The sequence below is a fragment of the Sorex araneus genome, chromosome 2, assembly GCF_027595985.1.
Source record: "Sorex araneus isolate mSorAra2 chromosome 2, mSorAra2.pri, whole genome shotgun sequence".
Classification (NCBI taxonomy): Eukaryota; Metazoa; Chordata; class Mammalia; order Eulipotyphla; family Soricidae; genus Sorex; species Sorex araneus.
In genome coordinates, this window is record NC_073303.1 from 41,760,915 (window position 1) to 41,781,387 (window position 20,473).

General features: G+C 44.5%; 1 protein-coding gene across 1 annotated transcript in view; it reads left to right on the forward strand.

The window, feature by feature from the left end:
• Positions 1-1,720: 1,720 nt before the first annotated feature.
• MFSD14B (major facilitator superfamily domain containing 14B) overlaps positions 1,721-20,473 on the forward strand; it is a 40,560-nt gene continuing 21,807 nt past the window's right edge. Inside the window, exons 1-2 of the mRNA XM_055128539.1 lie at positions 1,721-1,854; positions 18,793-18,888. Coding sequence (XP_054984514.1) covers positions 1,768-1,854; positions 18,793-18,888 — 183 coding nt within the window. The 5' untranslated portion in view covers positions 1,721-1,767. The remainder of the gene's footprint in view (positions 1,855-18,792; positions 18,889-20,473) is intronic.

The window sequence follows — 20,473 nt, forward strand, 5'->3', positions numbered from 1 at the left end:
CAGGGATCTGGATCTACACTTGAGAATTACTCCTGGGGGTGCTCAGGGGACCATATGGGATGGCAGGGATTGAACCCGAATCAGCCATGTGCAAAGTGCCCTCCCTGCTGTACTACTCTCTGGCTCCCCATAATTCTTTTGTATTATCATTTATTCCATATGTACCTTTGGATAGTGTTCGAGTCATGATCAGTAATACAGTATCAGTAATACAATACAAGTGTAGCTTTCTCTTTCCTCTCATGTGATTTTCACAGAGATCATTTGCAAACCAGGATAAAAGCTGTTAGCAGAACCTGACTTGCTGACACCAAGCTCAAGACGTCTGTCCTTCAGCACAGTCAAGAAACCTATTTTTGATGTTGAAGCAGTGTTTCTCAGCTTTTTCCCCACCATGGCCTACTGACCCTGTTTTCTTCCTGCCCCCTCACTTGACCCAAGTCTCATCCTGCGGCCCCCTTGAACTACCACTACCCCGCGCCGCCCTGCAGTTGAGACACTCTGGCTTAAACCAGACAATTCATGGATTTCCTTATGACCATCTTGAGGTAAGCCAGAAGTTATATGAACCCAAGGTCCGGGCAGGATCTAATCCATATACACTATCGCAGAGCACGTCATAATTTCTAGCATTGCTCATAAATTGTAAAAAAAAAAAAATGCAATTCAATAGGGAACTGATCAGACGTAGTATTTCTTTAAGGGGGAAACCATAAAATCGTCTCTTTTTGAAGGGGCTTATATTGCTCTACCAGCTTTAACCCAAAATTATGTCCAGGGCTAACTACGTTAGCTTTTTAGCTAGCTTTTGTGTGTGTGTGTGTGTGTGTGTGTGTGTGTGTGTGTGTGTGTGTGTGTGTGTGTGTAAAGTTCCGTTGGCAGCTGCAAAATCGGTGCTGGCCTCTCAATGATCCTAACTGTCATCACAACCAGTAAAAACGTGTTTCAAGACTTCTGGTCCGCTGATTTATAAACATCATTACCTACTCAAGTTGCCGATCGCTCCCATTTCACAGATAAGAGTGTCCGCGAGTCTCATAAGCAGCTCATGTTTACAGCGCTGGTGTCATCGAGTAGCTCTGGCTCGGGACAGAAACCAGCACGCTTCCCGGGACTGCACTTCCCTGCACCCGACCTCTGGGATAAACTCGGTTCCTCCAGACTGCGGAGAGGAACAGAACGATCGTGGTTAAGAGTCCGCTCCCGGAGTCGGGGGCTGCAGCCTCGGAGGGCTGCCCTTTGCGGACGCGCTCGTCTCCGTTTGCAGGGGCAGCCGGGGGTCACGCGCTCGGCGGTCGGACCCCAGCCGCAAAGCGGACGCAGCCTCCGGACGCCGGGCGGCGGGCGTGGGAGAAGCGGGCATGCCGGGGCGCGGGCGGATGACGTGTTTCCAGCGCGCGGCGGCGTGACGTCAGGGAGGTGGGCGGGGCGCGGCGGGGCTCGGGCGCCGTCGCGGGGCCCGAGGCGGGAGCCGAGGCGCGGGGCGGGGCCTGGCGACCGCTGCCCTGACGCGGCGGCGGCGGCGGCGGCGGCGGTGGCGGGCGCGTCTGTCGGTGCGGCGGCTGTGGGCCTCGCCTCGCCTGCTGGGCGGCTGCAGCCTCGGCTCTCTCGCTGCCTCGGGCGTTGCCGCCGCTGGCGCCGCCTCACGACCTGCGGGCCGCCGCGGGCCGCGGAGCCCATGAGGGCGCGGGCGCCGCCGCCGCCGCCGCGGCGTCGCCGTCGTCCCGGGGCGCCCCGCGCCGCCCGGGGCATGGCCGCGGCGTGAGCATGGAGCCGGAGGCGAAGGCGGCCGATCCCGAGGCGGGGGCCATGCCGGAGAAGCGCGCGAGCGCGCAGGCCGCGGGCGGCGGCGCGGTGAGTGGCGGCCCCGCGGGAGGCCGGGTCCGTGGGGCGCGCGGGGGCTGCGGGGCGCGGGGCGCGGGCCGGGCCGCTGCAGGTGTGGGGGCAGCCGGCCCCGGCCCCCCCGGCACACGCGACTTTCCGTGGCTCGCGTGGGGCCGTTTTGTTCTGCTTAAATTTCGTTGTGCGGGGCGGGACCGGACACCCCGCGATGCGGCACTCCTGGCCCAGATGCGCGGCGGCCCGGGCGCCCCGGGGTGCTTGTGACTTCTCACGTGGCCTGGGGCCGGGGTGCGGGGCGGGAAGACCCCGGGGCCCGGCCGGCGGGCTGTCACCCGCGCCTCGGCGTTCCGGGAGGGGACACGGTAGCATTCGTTTCTTAAAGACGTTTTGTTTGCTGTAGGGCCACACCCGGCGGTGCTGAGATCTTAGTCCGGGCTCTCTGCTCAGTGATCACTCCTGGTGGTGATGGGTGCAGGGGGGCGGTCCCTATGGGGTGCCGGGATCGAACCCGGGTCGGGAGCGTGCAAGGGAAGCGCCCAAGCCGCCCGGGGATATATTGCTCCGCTCAGAAACTTTTTTCCTTTGGGCCGTTGAAGACCTACTTAAACTTCAGAAACTCACATCAAGGTTTTCCAAAGCAAAATATTATTGATCAGCTTTTGCTTTTAAAGAACGTTCAGTGGTTGTGTTGGGTGTTGGAGCCCCCGTGCTAGAATGGGGAAGTGGGGGCGGGCGGATGCAAAACTGCAGTAAATAGAGCGGAACCCGCAGTCCCCGGTCCTGGTTCTAGCAGACCCCGAGTTCTGCGAGTGGAATAATGACATAGCACTGTCACTCAGCACCAAATGCTTTCTTTCTTTCTTTCTTTTTTTTTTTTTTCTTTAAGTGAGGGTCCTCTGCCTAATGTGAAAGTCCCTTCCTGTGCAAATGATTCTTTATTTTTGAAAAGCATGAGGTAGGGGGAGTATTTGAATTGGTGTTTCATGTTTGTTAATGCTCAAAGTAGATTTGTCATCTTCTGATCCTAAAACAGCCAGACTACTCATTTCTTATGTCTCCTTTCATTTGGCATATGGTAATTACTGACCTCTAGGCTTTGGACACTTAACCAATTAGTAGTGGCCAAGCTAGTAAGTAGCCTAAGAGGTAGCTTCTTTCATCCAGTCCTGTACCTACTGCATCCAAAAGTCCTTTTCAAAGTGCAGCCAGGTTTACCAAGTAAACCTCTTAGGTTTTTAATTCTCCTCTCTGTGTTCCAGTGAATCCTCAGTATTCCTTCTGTTTATTTGTTTTGGGGTCACACCCAGCAGTGCACAAGGCTTCTGTCTCTGTGCTCAGGCTCACTCCTGGCAGTGCTCAGGGGACCTCCGTGGGATGGAACCCAGATGCCGTGAGATGGAACCCAGTTCAGTGTGAGGCAAACGCCCTATCCCCTATGCGATCTCTCTCCAGCCCTTCTTAGCATCTCTGACCTAGATTTTAACCATTTCTTGAGGTTGGTCACCACTATCAGCCCTCCTGTTGTTGGCTCGTGTGATCTAACATGCAGATAAGTGCCTTAGAATTGGCCTTACATTTTTACATTGACCCTACCTGGCTTATGAGACCAGAAAATTGGTATATTGTTGAGCTTTCCTGGAACTACAGTTCTGACTTTTTATTACCTGTATAACGTGGTGCGAGTTGCAGAACCACTCAGAATTGGTAGGAGAATTTATTGATAAGATTGTGTAGTCATTGCAACCTGCCACCTAGGAAGTCCTTGATAAATTTTAGCTGTTATTATTTCTTAAGGTGTTTTTGCAAGAATGTTTGATCAGAATACATAAATATCCATGACTGACAAAAGTTACTTCCCATTTGCTAGTCTTTACAGGAGCTAGACCTGCAAGCAGAAACTTTTGAGGGGTATTATACTTAATCAAAGAAACCTGCAAGTTTTCTTCCCTGATTTTTTTGTTTTTGTGGACTCTGAAATTAGTCTGCCAAATTTGATACATGTAGATTTCTGCCCAGTTTCTTTTTGTCTCTGTGCATGCATGTAGTCCATATTGATAAATTCGGTAAATATTAACGAGTTTTCTTTGTGCTTCTTCACTGAAGACTGAGATGACCAGCATGGGAAAGTGGCAGGGTTCAGACGTTGGTACTTTCTGTGCTATGTGAAGGCAGTTAGTTAATGCCTATTTATGTTGTCTGGTAGTACCTACAAAATGTACAACTTTCCTGTTTGTAGTTTCTGTATTCTGCAGTTCTCATGACTTCTGTTTTATTTTAGTGTGTTGTTAATTTCCTTATAGGTAGAGCCTGTCGATACTCAAGTTTTTAGGTTCATGGAAACATACAGAAATCAACAACTTTTTTTCCTGCCTTGTTTGACAGAGGAATTTGTTGACCTGAATAAAAATGAATCAAGTATTTATTTCAAGAGACTTTCTAGAAAAGGCGTGTGTGTGTGTGTGTGTGTGTGTATTTTATTATACCTTGAGATATTTTATCTATTATTTGCATTATCATTAAGTACAGTCTTTACTACATTTTTATGTTTATAGTAGGAAACATCCTTTGGGGATTCTTTACCCTTCCTTTTGTTGTTGGTCCGACACATACTTGAGTTACTGTACTTTAATCCACTTGATTGGGGGGTGCTGGAATCCCACATTTGTGGCATGCCGGCGGTCCCAGATGGCAGTACTGAGGGAATTGGTGAGTGGGGTCTGCTACGCATGTGCTACTGCTGAGCTATTTCCAGGTCCCCTTTTTGGTGGGGGGGGGGGGCGCGATAAAAGGGGGGATTTCACCCTTGAGATTTGCTGCAGAGGAAACAGACCTAAGTTTCACGTCCTGTTGTTTCAGGCAGTTCATGGACCCCAGGAAACCACTTTTCAGCCTTTCAGATCACTGTCATTCTGGGAACCTTTTATGTCTTGAATTGATTTTCCTCACTATTTCAAGGAAGTCCCTAGAAAGACTCCCCGTGGAATTTTGAGAACAAGAATGTCCAGCTTTTTATATGCAAAATGAAGTTTTGCATACCCTACCCCTTCTGGAGAGCAGAGTGCGGAGGGTTTGTGTCAAGACCAGAAAGACTTGGTCTGTCCTCTTTGTAAAGGTAAATAGGACTCAGGCACATGTTAGCTGATAGAAATAATTAGCTCTTTTTCTTTTGGGTTCAGGGTTTTGGAAGGTTGTTGTTTCGGGTTGGTTTGAGGCCACACCCGGCTATGCTCAGGGGTTGCTCCTGGCTCTGCTCACGGGACCACATGGGATGCCCAGGATTGAACCCAGGTCTGCTGTGTGTAAGGCAGATGCCTAACCAGCTGTACTCTTCAGCCCCTTCTTTCTACACCACTCACTCCCCTAAGATTTGAGGGGGAGGTTAGTTGTTGGGGGGGTGGTTCATCAGGTAAAATTACAAAGCTACTAATGACTGGGTTTCAGACATACATTGTTTCAACACGTCCCGTCACCAGTGCCCACTTCCCTCTACCAGTTTACCGTCTCCGCTTGTCTCCCATTTACCAGTCCACCTCTAAGAATGACAGTTTTTTAAAAAATAGATGATTTTGCATTGTGGTTTACTGTACTGTTGCCTGTAGGGTTTCATAACACTTTACCACCTTTCACCGCTGCCTCCTTCTTCCGTTTGACCTTCCCTCCGTCATAGTCACTGCCCCCTCCCTGTCCTGTCCCCCAGCTGCAGTCAGGTGACTTTCCTGCTGACTACCTGTTCTCATGATGCTTCCATTGTCTCTGGGCATTCATTATTCCCCATTACTATTCCTTATACCCTGCACATGAGATCTCCCCCATCTTCCTTAATGCTGTTAGGAGCCAGTTTGATCATTCCAAAAAGGATAAAACAGTACTGGAATATTTTGTTTTCTCCAGCAGAAAGGTAAATGTTTTAGTAGAAAGAGTAGGTGGAACATAATACTTTTACTGGTCTTTTCAAGTAAACCAACTGCTGATGTTTCTATCATATCTATACTTTCCCCTTCATTTTCAATTGTAATAAGATACAAGATTTACCATATGTGGGGCTGGAGCGATAGCACAGCGGGTAGGGCGTTTGCCTTGGTCGCCAGGTGTGACCCAAAAAGCAAAAAAAAAAAAAAAAAAAAAGATTTACCATATGTGTACAGTTCAGTGATGTCAAGTACATGTGTGATGTTGTACAACCACCAATCCCATTATCTCCAGAACTTTTTAATTTTGTAAAATTGAAACTTCCATTATCGGTATACACTGTTTCCTCAGTCACTGTTTTCTTTTCTTTTTTTTTACCATTTTATTTACTTTTTGTCTTCCACTATTAGAACTTTATTAAATTAAAAGGTTTTCCCTTTGCCCCGGATGATTATTTTCAGTCATTCATTTTTTTAAAGGAAGTTATACAGTTACTATGTTAATAGAAATTTGGTTTGACAGTTAGCATAGTTTCCCCAAATAGGCCAGCCTCTGAACTTGACATAAAATGGGCTTCTCCTGGGCTGAGGAGATAGCACAGTGGTAAGGTGCTTGCTGTGTGTGTTATCGACCTGGGTTTGATCCCAGGCTCTGCAAATTGTCCCCTGAGCTGAACCCTACCAGAAGTGATTCTTGTGCACAGAGCCAGGAGTAAGCCCTGAACGCCCAAACAAAAACTCCTTAAATATGGCAAAAAATACACTGACTAGGGACTGTTTACTTTTTTTTCTTCCTCACCTGGTATCTCTCTGAAAGTTTGTTCAGTAAGTTTCCTCTGCAGAGAAGTGGGTGGGAGAGACTAGGAGAGGCGTTGCTTGCACTCCCTGGTGCAGCAGTGAGGTGCTTGGGGTCTCCTGACCTAGCAGATGGTCGCCCGCCTGCTCTTGCCCTTCTGGGCATAGTCATGGGTTCTTTGGCGGTCCCATCTTTTCTTGTTGTTGTTTTTTTTTCTTTCTTTAAACTTTTTTTTTTTTAAGGCAAGTTACAAAACTCTCAGCTTTTGAGATGGCTGGTTAATTTTTTTAATAGAAGTTACAGTACTCTTGGGGGCTGGAGTGATAGCACAGCGGGTAGGGCGTTTGCCCTGCACACGCCCGACCCGGGTTCGATTCCCAGCATCCCATATGGTCCCCCGAGCACCATCAGGAGTAATTCCTGAATGCAGAGCCAGGAGTAACCCCTGTGTATCGTCGCGTGTGACCCAAAAGGCAAAATAAATAAATAAATAAAAATAAATAAATACATTCTTCATATTTAAAGAGAAAAACAGTTAACAAAATTTGTATTTAAAAAAAGTTACAGTACTCTATAATAGAAATTTTAAGTGTCTCAAAATATACATTTTTTTTTTTTAAGTTTTTGGACCACATACGGCACTTCTCAGGGCTCACTTCTGGCTCTGTGTTCAGGGATCACTCTTAGCAGGGCTTAAGGGACTGTGGTGCTGGGGATCGAACCCAGGTGGTCTGCGTGTAAGGCGAGCGTTCTACCTGCTGTACTTTTGTTCCGGCCCTTATAATTATTTTAGGTTAGCAGGTTGTTTTTTTTTTTTAAATTAAAAAATTTGCTTCATCTTCCAGAATGAGTATTTTTTTCTGAATTCCATAGTTTCATCTCATGCTTGGCTATAGCAGCTCTTTCTACCCTTCCACGCCAACCTTGAGCCATCAAGGTATTTTTACGGAGAGAACTGCTGGGAATGTTCTAATGCATTGCAGGGGACTTGAAGGACACTTTTGAAAGTTACTTCATGGATGGTCCTGATTCTTCCCCTCATCTGTCCTTGTATGCTTCCCAGGCCTCTTGGCTCTCCTTGGAAGGCCTCCTTGGAAGGCCTCCATGGGCTGGGGTGTGGCGCAGTGAGAGAATACTTCAGCCGTGGGAGGCCCTGGGTTCCACCTTCAATGCCAAGAAGAAAGGAAGAAAGGCCAGAGCCATAAAACAGAGGGTAGAGCAGCTGATCCGGGTTCGGTCCCTGGCATCTCAAATCATCCTCTGAGCACCTCCAGGAGTGATCCCTGAGCACTGTCGGGTATTGTCCCCCAAAATGTAAAAGTGTGTGTGTGTGTGTGTGTGTGTGTGTGTGTGTGTGTGTGTGTGTGTGTGTGTGTTGGGGGAGGGAGAAAGGGAAACCTCTGTTCCAGATTAGATTAGGAAACATTTTAAGTGTCCTTTATGTGCTAAAGAGCTTTCTAATTTACAATGAGGCAGAATAATCTGGCATCCGAAAATCTGGATCTTTTCCTGCTTCACATCTGGTTTTGCTCACAATTGTCGCAGAAATCATGAATATTATATTTATAATGTTCTAAGGAATGTGGTTTGCTTTTACTGGCCAGCGCATACTGTTTCTCATAAGACTGTATGCAGTGTTATGAGTTAAGGGTGAGAAATATAAGTTTTTGTAGATAAAATAACCACTGGAAATGAGCAGGCTGTTAAGTGGCAGATAGCTGGACAGTCCTTATCTCTGGGTCCTAATCGAATTTTAATTTAGAAGATCAGTTTCTTGTGTTCCGGAGGAATAGTGCGTGTCAGGTCTGACTTGCAATCATATACAGAATTGTCTGCACAGGCAACCTATTTTTTCTGTATTCTGCAGGAGAAGGGAAAGCATTGAGAGAACTGGTGTTTTGTTTCACTTTTACTTATGTGCAGTTACAAGATAGGTCATCTCCTACATTGTTTATTTATGGGGTGGGTGGGGCATGGGCCACACCCCGAGGCACTCAGGGTTTACTCTTAGGTCTGTGTTCAGGGATTATTCCTGGAAGTACTCAAGAAGGGACCATATGTGGTGCCTGGGATCAAACACTAGTCAGCCACATGCAAGGCTTATCCCCTGTATTATCTCTTAAGCCCCAGTAGTCTGCTTTTCATAATTATCTTGTAGTTTGGTTCTCAAATTTGAAAGCAAAAATGCACTGAATTTATGAATGTTACATAATGAATGGTTCTTGAGGGACAGCAGTTCTATGGTACTTAAAAATACTCTTGCAAACTGCTAAGACACAGATTACTTTTAGGGGCCAGAGAGATAGCTCAGTGGGTAAGACGCTTCCATTGCACATAGACCTGGGTTTGATCCCTAGCATCCCATATGGTCCCCCGAGCACCACCAGGAGTGATTCCTGAGTGCAGAGCCAGGAGTAACCTCCTTGAACATCCTTGGGTATGGTCCAAAAACAACGTACATTATTTTATGCTCTGATGCACTAAAGTAGGAACATTATGGAATCAGTGCAGTACCCGAAATTGTATTTCCTGAAGAAAAATAGTCACTTTTTGTTTTGTGTTACTTATTGTAACATGAGTTACACACATGATATACATGAGTATCATGTCAGGAAATGAGCCATGATAACTAGGCATCATGAGATACGAGCATTCTTTGTAGCATTAAGAATATTGGATATGGTTTAAGATCATTCTCAATTACTAGATTTTCATTCTTTCCAAGTGATAAGATCTACATAGGAGGCCAGATGGTTAATACAAACTTTAAAAAAGAGAAAAGAAGGGGCTGGAGTGATAGCACAGCGGGTAGGGCGTTTGCCTTGCACACGGCCGACCCGGGTTCAATCCCCGGCATCCCATATGGTTCCCCCAAGCACCGCCAGGAGTAATTCCTGAGTGCAGAGCCAGGAGTAACCCCTGAGCATCGCTGAGTGTGACCTAAAAAGAGAAAAGAAAAAGACTATGCCCTTTGAATTATCCTCGGGCAATAATAGTTCACGGAAATTAACCTAAGGCAGTTTGTGGAAGACTGTAGAGATAACTGTCTGCAAAATAAATATACATTAATCATCCTGCAATAATGAAATATTTTGACTTGCCTTAAAAAGAGCTTGGTGAAACAAGTGTAGAGGATCCAGGCAGTGCAGTACTGAGAGCTTTTTAAGTAAGCAGCTCTAGGGCCGAGGGATAGTACAGCAGGAAGGGCATTGCCCTTGCAAGCAGGGGCCCAGGTTCAGTCCCTGGCAACCCGTATGCCCCCCCCCCCCATCACCGCCAGTAGTAAGTCCCAAGTGCAAAGCCAGGACTAAGCCCAGAGCACCTCCAGGTGTGGCCCCAAAATGAAAGGGGGGAGTTCTATGCCCATCTATTTGGATACGGGAAATAGGCAGTTATTAATACTTTTTTTTCTTGAACCACAGTAAGATATACAGTTGTAAAGTTGTTCATGATTGGGTTTTAGTCATATAATGTGCCAACACCCATCCCTTAGTAATATATTCTTCTAAGACTGTTTTGTTTCGTTGCTTTCTGGGTCACATCCAGCTGTGCTTGGACTCTGCCCTCAGGAATTACTCCGGGCGGTGCTCGGCCGACTATATGGGATGCTGGCGAACCAGGGTTGGCCGCGTGCAAGGCAAACGCCCTCCCCACTGTACTATTGCTCTGGCCCCCATCTTTAAGACACTTTTATAGCACCAGTGGAAAATGTCTGAAAGGATTGGTGACAATTATTTCTGCGTTAAATTTTGAAGATTTTAGTTTAATTTCTTGTCTGCTTCTGTACTCATTTTTTCTATTGAATATGTATGATTTACAAAGGAAAATCAAAAGACCAGTGGAAGGAAATACTGAAATTCTGAAAATTATGGGTATTCCACAGACTTCCTGTTCTGTCTCTGTGAGTAGCTATAGGCTCTTTCCTGCCTCCTGTTCCTTCCCTTCCTCCTTGTTGATAATCTGAAAATACACCTTTCTGGTGTGAGCTTGGTAGCACTCCTTTGCCGGGATTCTTCTGTAGTAGAGAGACTGTCACTATACAGTTCTGGTTTCCTCAGTTTGTAGATGAAAGCACTAGCATTCCAGAAGCTAGTTAACAGCAGAGTCAGGATGAACTCAGGTTTCCTGTATACTTGAGAGCTGTTGGGCTTTTTTGTTTTGATTTTTTTTTTTTTTTTTATATTATGAATGGTCTTCAAAGGAGGGTGATTAGCCATCTTATTTTAAGGATGCTACCTGGGATTCCTATTTACTCCTAAAAGAGTCTGGTTTGTGTGATGAATGTTAAGTTCATTCTACTCATAAGGAAAGCAGCATAAAAAATGGAAAAGTTTAGTACTATAGTCAGGGCCCAATAAATAAAGGTGGAATGGTTCGAATAAGATGCCTCTCCTACAGTTACTGTTTTTCAGGTCATAAAAGTAGGTGAGAGATTGTGTTAGAGATTTGTGAGTCTTTTGCTTAGTGGTGGTGTTTGACATTAGATTAATTGAAAAAGTCCTCCTTTCATTTCTGAACTGATTGGAAGAGAATTCATGATCTTTTTTGGTTTATTTTTGGTTTTTGGGCCACACCCAGTGATGCTGAGGGGTTACCTAGCTCTGACGTCAGGAAGTAATCCGGGCATTGCTCCGGGAACTGTATGGTTATGCTGGGGATCGAACCCAGGTGGGCCACATGCAAGACAAGTGCCTCTGTATTACTGCTCCGGGGCCACGAGTTCATGGTCTTAAGATGAGAAATGACCTAGTATGATATGTATGTTCACAGCCATACATATGGAATTTGTCGATTCGTGTACGGGATGATCATGTATGACTGCTCTGGTTTTGTCTAGTATTTCGGACTTACGTGTTTGGGAATATAGAATGCTTTTAAAAATTTCTTAATTTTATATTAAAGTAGAGCATGGTTGATTTTCTTTTGTCTTTTCTGAGTTTGGAGTGCTCACAGCCCCCAAACTTCCAAGGTACTTAGAAGTATCCTCTGCTGAGAGAAGTTGGAGAAAACTGAATTATGTTAAAGTTGTGATGTCAACTGATAGATAGGAGAAAATAGGGGCAGACAGACACTCTCAGATCACTAGGGTTACTTTCATTACTGAAATTCTTACTACAAATAGTTCGTAGTCCTTCCTTCCCTCTGGGGGCTTCCTATTTTCAGCAGAGTATATGTACGCTTTACGGATTCTCTTCACTTTATTTCTTTTCACCTCTATTAGTATGTTTTTATATAGTTCACTGTATATTCTTTATATTTCATCTACATAGTTCACTGTATACTTATCTTCACCTCTCTTAATTTTAAACTGTCTACTGGGAAGATTATAACTTTTTAAATGCATGACATCTGTCTCAGGATCTTTATAGCACTTGAAAGATTACATGTAGTAAAGGCATTTTATTTCTAAATGCAGTGTCAGGGGCCAGAGAGATAGTACAATGACTAAGGCAAGTAAAGTGGATAAATCTTGAATGCAGCTGACCCATGTTCAGTACGCAGCACTGCTGTAGGGTCCTCCAAGCGCATGGAGAGTGATCCCTGAGCACCACCCCCCAAACTCCCAGATTCACTGTCTTAAAGCGCACTGCTCTGTTGCATGTAGTATCATATCTTGTGCAGCCACTGTCACTGTCAGAACAGCTTTATCTCCACCCTCCCCCCCTTATACCTTGCTAGCCACTATCTGCTTTCTGGCCCTAATGGGACCATCTGTCTGGGGGCATTGGACCTAAATGGACTTGTACTAAATATGACTTATGTCTGGCTTCTTTCATGTAGCATAGTGTTTTCAACGTTCACCCACATTGTAGCCTCAGTTGACACTTGATTCCTTTTTATAGCTAAACAGTGTTCTGTTCTGTGTTATTAGATGGTAGACATTCGTACTGTTTCCACAGTTATTCTAATAATTGTATCGTGAACATTTGTATACAAGTTTTTATATATGGTATGTTTTTAATTTTCTTGAGTATTCCGAGTAGAATTGCTGGGCTGTCTGGTAATTTTTTAACACTAAGAGGAATTACCAAATTATTTTCCATAGAGACTGTATCATTTTGTTTTCTCATAGTCTTGTATGAGACCTTCTATTTCTCTTAAGTCTTTACCCACATTAAATAATTACTTTTTTCATTATTTCTGTTCTAATGGACAAGAAAAGGTGTCTCACTATTTATTGTTTTGGTTACTATTTCCCCGATGGATAATGTTGAGCCTCATTTTATGAACTTACTGGCTCTTGTATATAATTTATAGAGAAAACATCTTTCTATCCTCTGTCCAGTTTTTATTAGATTATTTGTTAATTTGCAGACTCATTGTATATTCTTTTTTTTTTTTTTTTTTTTTTTTTTTTTTTTTTGCTTTTTGGGTCACACCCGGCAATGCACAGGGGTCATTCCTGGCTCACGCACTCAGGAATTACCCCTGGCGGTGCTCAGGGGACCATATGGGATGCTGGGATTTGAACCTGGGTCAGCTGCGTGCAAGGCAAACGCCCTCCCCGCTGTGCTATCACTCCAGCCCCTCATTGTATATTCTTTAGCTTTGGTTTCCCTCTCAGAGAGCCCGGCAGGCTACCCATGGCACGTCCCATATGCCAAAAACAGTAACAAGTCTCACAGTGGAGACATCACTGGTGCCCGCTCCAGCAAATCCATGAGCAACGGGATGACAGTGATACAGTGATTGTATATTCTTGATTCAAGTTCCTTACCCAATAACTGCTGTTTTTTAGATACTTTTCTTTTGTTTTTGCTTGGGGGTGCTGGGACCGACATGGGGGGCGGGGGAGGGGGAGCCCTGCTGGGGGCCACTCCCGATGCTCAGGGCTGCTCAGGGCCTGTGCACTTGTGCATTCAGGCCTCCCGCCTGCATCACTGCTGAGCCCATTGAGCTCTGTCTCACAGGTACCTTTTTTTTCCCCGATTTGTCTTTTCATCTTAGCAATATCTTTGACAGAACACAGCTGTTTACTTTTAATGGAGTTTAACGTATGAACTTTTTCTTGCTTGGACAGTTAATTTATTGTTATACCTATATAACATGAAACTAAAGATCCATTAGGTGGGATCTTTTTTGTTGTGGTGGTGGTAATTAAATGTAAATGTAGTCCTGTAGCACTGCACTGTAGCACTGTCGTCCCTTTGTTCATCGATTTGCTTGAGTGGGCACCAGTAACGTCTCCATTGTGAGACTTGTTACTGTTTTTGGCATATCGAATATGCCACGGCGAGCTTGCCAGGCTCTGCTGTGCGGGTGGGATACTCTTGGTAGCTTGCTGGGCTCTCCTAGAAGGACGGAGGAATTGAACCCGGCTCAGCCGCGTGCAAGGCAAAGGTCCTGTCTGCTTTTCTATTGCTCCAGTCTGTAGTACTGTACTAATACAAAATTTAACATTTTATCCATTTTCAAGTAAGCAATTCAGTGGCACTAATATATTCCAGGTATTGAATCTTCACCAGATTTATGATTTGTAAATACTTCTCTTTCATGGTCTGCCTTTTCACTTTGTTTATAATGTCCTTTGATGTGCAGAATCTTTTCATTTTGATAAAGTGCAGTTTTTTTGTTGTTGTTGCCTATTCTTTGAGGTCATTATCTTTTTTGGTTGGTTTTTGTTTTGAGGCTGCACCTGGTGAATGCTCGGGAGTTACTCCTGACTCTGCACTCAGGAATCACACCTGGCAGTACAGGGGCCATATGGAATGCCGGGGATCAAACCCCAGTTGGCCCTGTGCAAGGCCGGCATCCTCCCCACTGTCCTGTTGCTCTAGTCCTTTTTGGCCCCTGTGTTATCCTTTGAGCCTTACTTTGTTTTGGTTTTTATCATTAGAAATTTGACCTATTGTGAGTTAATGTTTGTATCTGAAATAAGGTAAATGGTCCAGCTTCACTCTTGCATTTGCATTCGGATTTTCAATTTTCTTAGCACCATTTGTTGCTAAGAAACATTTCCACCTGTATAACTGATATCTGCATAAACATTTTTTTCTTTCCCATTACAAATGTTTTATTTTGTTGTATTGGACTGAGATAAGAATGGAGAGCTACAGGGGCTGGAGCAATAGCACAGTGGGTAGGGCATTTGCCTTGCACGCGGCCGACCCGGGTTTGATTCCCAGCATCCCATATGGTCCCCTGAGCACCTCCAGGAGTAACTCCTGAGTGCAAAGCCAGGAGTAAGCCCTGCGCATTGCCGGGTGTGACCCAAAAAGGGAAAAAAAAAAAAAAAAGAATGGAGAGCTACAAAAGGCATCTTGTAAAAAGTCTTTGATACTTTGAACTTACCTGTGATAGCAAAGAGGGATTGTATAAGTTAATGATTGCTACATCAAAAACGACCTCAAAATGTACTGGCTTAAAACAATGACTTACAGAAATTTTCATAAATGATTAACAGTTAAATGATTCTTATAAAAAGTTGCAGGTTAACAGTTTGGTATGGGGGATTTTCTCTGGGTTTTCTTGGTTTTACTCATGCTCTGCAGTCTTAACAGAAGTTTGATAATGCTTGGGTGATCTAAGATAACCTTAGTCCTTTGTAAGGCCTTTGGTGATAGCTGTTGAATCTCTTGGTGGCATCAAAAGGGAGGGCCACACACACTCATTCCCCGGAGACTAGAAGGGATTTGCCACACAGTCTTAGTCATTGTAGCCATTTTTCAGAGTCTTTGGGTTAGAGCAAGTGGTCGAGCTAGCCCGGAACCAGGAAAGTGGAGCGCTTTCACCTTCTGTTGAAGTGTGCATTATAGCCATACTATGAGAATTGTGTGCACATAGACATGGGAGGGATTGGTGGCTTGTTTCTGCCATACCACAGGGGTGATAGGATGAGAGATGTGCTTCGAGGTATCGGCTCTTAATGTCAAGCAGTCTGGTTGAGCAAGATGAAGAGATCCGCAGTCGTTTGTGGAGCTGTGGCAGTGAGCGTGTATCATAACGTCACACTCTGACTCTTCTGCTCCTAAACTTCTCACGTTCCATCAAGATTTTGTTGTTGTTTTTGGACCACACCTGGTGATGCTCAGGGGGTCACTCCTGGCTCTGCACTCAGAGATCACTCCCAGCGGTGTTTGGGAGACCATCTGAGGTGCCAGGTATTGAACCCCAGTCAGTTGTGTGCAAGGTAAACACCCTACCCACTCTGCGGCTGCTCCAGCGTGTCCTTTACAGATTTAGAAGGTAAATGGGAAAGGGAGACGTGAAACAGATCCAAACAGGCTGCTCCAGATTAGGTTCAACTAGGAATCACTGGGTAAATTTTAATAAAGCTTTTCTAGTTAGCTCAGATAATTTAGAAGAGAAACTTGTGACACTTTATCTGCATACTGGCCACCATGAACTTAAGAATACTTAGAAGGAAGGCAGGTCTACTTTTGTCACCTTTTCAGAGCCAGTAGCCCACACAGAGGCCAGCCTGTCATTCAGTTTTCTTCTCCATAATTGTTATTGGCTCAGTTAAAGTCATTTATTCAGGGGCCAGAAAGATAGTACAGTGGGCAGGCACTGGCCTAATACTTGGCTTACCCAGGTTTGATCCCCAGCACCCCATATGGTCCTCCAAGCACCACAGGGTATGGTCCCAAAACAAAACAAACCAAAAAAAGATATGTGTACACAGGCTAAAATGATGGTCTGCTTTCATATTTAATCAACATTGCAGCCACAAGATCTTTATCCTAGCAGTCTCCATAGTTAGTGCTTCTCGCCTGGGAAAGAGAACGAAAACACTAAGGAGAAATAGGATAACTTTTCTGCTTCTTCTGTGCTCTTTTCAGGGTATGAATTATTATTATTGTTATTTTAAGATTCTTGTATGCTTGTCAGGATGCTTGAAGGGTAAAATAAATGACACAACAGGAATAGTTAGGCTGTTGACATTAACCCAGTAGAAGCAATTGTTTGGCATTTTAGGGTATTTTGTTACCAGAGTTTTCATCCAGATGCTCAGGAAAGTATTAGTAAATTCAGATAGGCAGGTGGGCCAGAGAAATAGTACAGAGGTATAGCCACTTTCTTGAGCACATTCATAACCTTTCTTACACTCTTATTTGATCCTGGCTTAACATAGATCCCCTTAGCACAGTCAGATGTGTATACAGAAGCCCAAAGGAAAGAAAAGGCAGGTCAGTGATCCTCTCTCTTTACTTTGTAGCCATTTCTGCTCTTGTTTGCTGCCATTTTTAAAGATTCCAGATGTCTTTATGTCACAAATACATCCGAGTATATAGCTAAGAAATAAGGATATGAAACTTCACTTCAGTCGCAGTATTGAGTATAATTTAATGTCTTCTGATACCCGCTGCATTTTCACTTTCCAAGATTAACTCAGAATTGTCTTTTGTGGGGGTGGGTTTGGATTATGCCAGCAGCCCTTATGGAACCAGCAGTGCTTAGGAAACCTTGCGGGGCTGGGAGCCACCCCGGGGCTCTTGCATGCAGAGCATGTGCGCCCACAAGCATCTCCCTGGCTTTCACTCAGCGTGGTCTCTTTATGAAACTAATTTAAGTCAAAATCTGAAATCTACACATTGGTTTTATTAGTATTTCTTTGGGTTAATATTTCGTCACTTTAATTTGTTTTTCTTAAATTTCTTTTAATCTAGTGTGATTCTTCCTCTTAACTTGTCTTCGTTGATCATACGTTTCCTTGTTGAAGAAACTGGGTCACTTATTTCAAAGTGTTCTCTGCAGTTGCGTTGCTGTTTCAAGGAGGAGAGCAAAAGGCATGAGTCTCCGAGGAGATCCTTCTTTCATTTCACACATTTTCAGTGTATGCCTGTTACTGTAGAAAAGTGGGAGAAGGCTGCTGGCTACCATCGGTGAACGAGACAGACAGGATTGCTTTCCTTCATGGTCTGACATTCTCAGTCCAGGGAAGATGAACAGTGAACAAAAACATCATAAAGTTGTTTGAAATTCTTTAGATAACAGTAAAGCATACGTAACAAAGAGTGGTGTGGGCCTGATGGGAGTGTGAAATGTTTGGCCAGGACAGTGTGAGCCTTGGAGGGCACAGCAGAATGACTTTCTCTTACACTTAGACAGATTGTTCTGGCAGGTGTGCACCAGATAATAGCAAATGTGGGAACCTGTTCTATAATCCGGGCAAGAACTAAGAAAGGGTGAACTGAGATGGGGTCAAGGATGGTGACGGGGTTTCTGGTTTCAGTGGCTTAAACTGCTTGTCGGCTGTCATTTCCGTTCACTGTTCTGTTGGTAAAGGCCTGGTCCAGCTGGTGATTGATGCAGCATCTCCTTTTAAAAGTATGTGTTGCTGTTCTCCCTATCCCCTGTGGTTTGTGCGTCATTCCTCTTTAGGTTCTCCTTAACCCACACAATTGCTGGGTCCAGGGAGTTAGGCATGCACCTGGCCTACGTTTGATCGCTGTCACCACATGACCTGAGCATCACTGTGGTGACCTTGGAGGCTGGAGGCCTCCGGGCGCCACTGGGTCTCCCCGATGGTCCCTCATACTGTAGAACCTGAGTGGCCCTGGGCCCCCCAGCACTACTGGGAGAGAAAAGAAACCAAAAAGACAAACAGGTGTATTTTTACCATTTTGGAAAGTTAGAAATGTAAGCATAGGACAGTACATATTTAACGTCTTTTATAAGATGCTGCTTCCCTTTACAGCTCAGTGCCAGCAAAGCATTTTGGAGTAAGCATCATCACAAAGCCAGAGCACAGTCCGTGGCGGGCAGCTGTGCGTTTTTATTTCTAGAAGTCACCGTCTCAAACTGCAGGAAATTAGGAGAGTAGGTACAGTCATAAAACCTAACAGAAACAGGAAGTTGGTTTTCACACGTTGATCCATGTGCATCCCCTGATGCTTTTGAACAACCCCTCAGCCCACCTCATTCACTAATTCTAACTAGAGGGTGTCACATATACAAATAAAAGTCAAATTGATGAGGAAAGTAATTGGTAAGAGACGTAACAGATCTACCCTAGGCCCTCTCTAGATCCTGTGCCCCAGTCTCTCCAAAGCCCAGGTGGTTTCCTACCAAAGTTTTTGCAAAGATTTGATGAGAAGAATAGTCTATAACTTAGCATCTTTTGTGATTGGGAAAGACTAAGGAATGTGATAGAATGAAGTTTTATCTAATATAGGTAGATCCTAAGTTGATTCTATACATTTTTCGATGTCTGTGTGTTAGATATCCTTTTGGGATAGTGAACTTCTTATACCTGTTTGCTTTTTTCTTTTTTTTTTCACAATAATTCTGTTCTTTTTTTAGCCACAAGGCCTTGGACGACCAAGCGTATACCATGCTGCTATTGTCATCTTCCTTGAATTCTTTGCATGGGGCCTGTTGACAACTCCAATGTTAACTGTAAGTATTGTTGGAGTGGTACCTTTTTATGAGAGCAGGAGAGTGCTGTGCAAAGCCAGGAGTAATCCCTGTGCATTGCCGGGTGTGACCCAAAAAGCCAAAAAAATACCCACGTTTCTACTTTCGGTTAATTTACCTACAGTCATTTATTTGCAAAGTATCAATTCCATAGCCGACCTTGACTTTCTCACTTATGTTGTGGTTGAGGGTGTTGCAGAAAAAAATAATTGGAGGCAGGTGTTAAGTCCCTAGTAACTGATGTTTAATTTTAATAAAGAATCATATGTGGCTAACTCTCCACTCATCATTTTGCCTTGCCAAAGATTATCTTCTGGGCCAGATAGTTCCACTAGAAGGTTCTTACCTTGCCTAGTACGTGGCTAGCCCTGGTCTGATCCCAAGGCAGGTAGGTGCCTTTACTCCTGTTCTCTGTCCCCAGCCCTAGTTAAAAAATGTAATAGGGTTTGGGGACTGATGTACTGCTTACTGCTCAGAGCACGTCACTTTTCTCTGGGTTTCTTTGTCCCTCTTGAACCCTGAAGCGGTTTTAGAAATTCTGCTTTACTTAATGTATTGGCAGTTTCCAAGCAGTTTTGCTGCTTGCAGGAAAATTTGTATGAGTGCTGAGTTGCTAGCATCACTTTATAGTGTCATAGAAAAGACATTGCTGAAAACTGTGGGCTTGTTCTCTTTTTACCGTGTTCTTGATATGGCCAAATTAATCTTATAATGTCCTTTACTTATCTCTCCCCTACTTTACACCATACTTGCCTTTTGTGATACAGGAAGGACCAGTACACTCCTTGGGTAGGGAAGTTAATATCGCGTGTCCCTCAACTGACTTTTCTGGTCACAGAAATTAGGATATTTGATAAGAATAGACAAAACAGGGCTTATTTCCTTTTGTTGTTGTTTGTTTGGGGGCCACTTCCAATGGTGCTCAGGGCTTCGTTCTAGCTGGGGTTCTTTAGCTCCTTTGTTTTGACATTTTACTTCTTGGTATCTTCATTCTATCTGTTGGGTGATGATTCAGATGTGTTTTTGTGAAACATAAAACTGGTTGTAACAGGTTATGAAATACTGTCTTGTCCATCAAGATAAGGAAAGCATCCTTGAGATTGGGATAGTAGGTATAGAACTGTATCCATGATTATGATTATATTTTGTCCAGTTTATCTCTTGCCTCCAAGAAAATCATACAGTTTGATGTAATGTCTTGCAATGGGCACATTGATCTTCGCTTTGAAAACAGTATGAGGGAAACAACATTATCAGTTGCCAGCTGGTGAGTTCTCAGCCTTTGTCTGGCATTATTATAAGTTGGTGGCTGAGAGACATTGAGCCAGTAACGGACACACCTAAGATCAGAGAAATCACTTTGCAGAATATACTCGTTTTGTTAAGTAATTCAGATTTTGAAGTCTTTGAAAATGTTCTGTGTTTCTGTTTTTCCTTCGTGGAGGGGGCGAAGGGGGAGGGGCACACCTAGTGGTACTCAGGGCCTACTCCCAGCTCAGGGGGCCGTATGGGATGCCAGATATTAGTAGCAAGCAAGCAGACATCCCACCTACTGTACTCTTGGCCC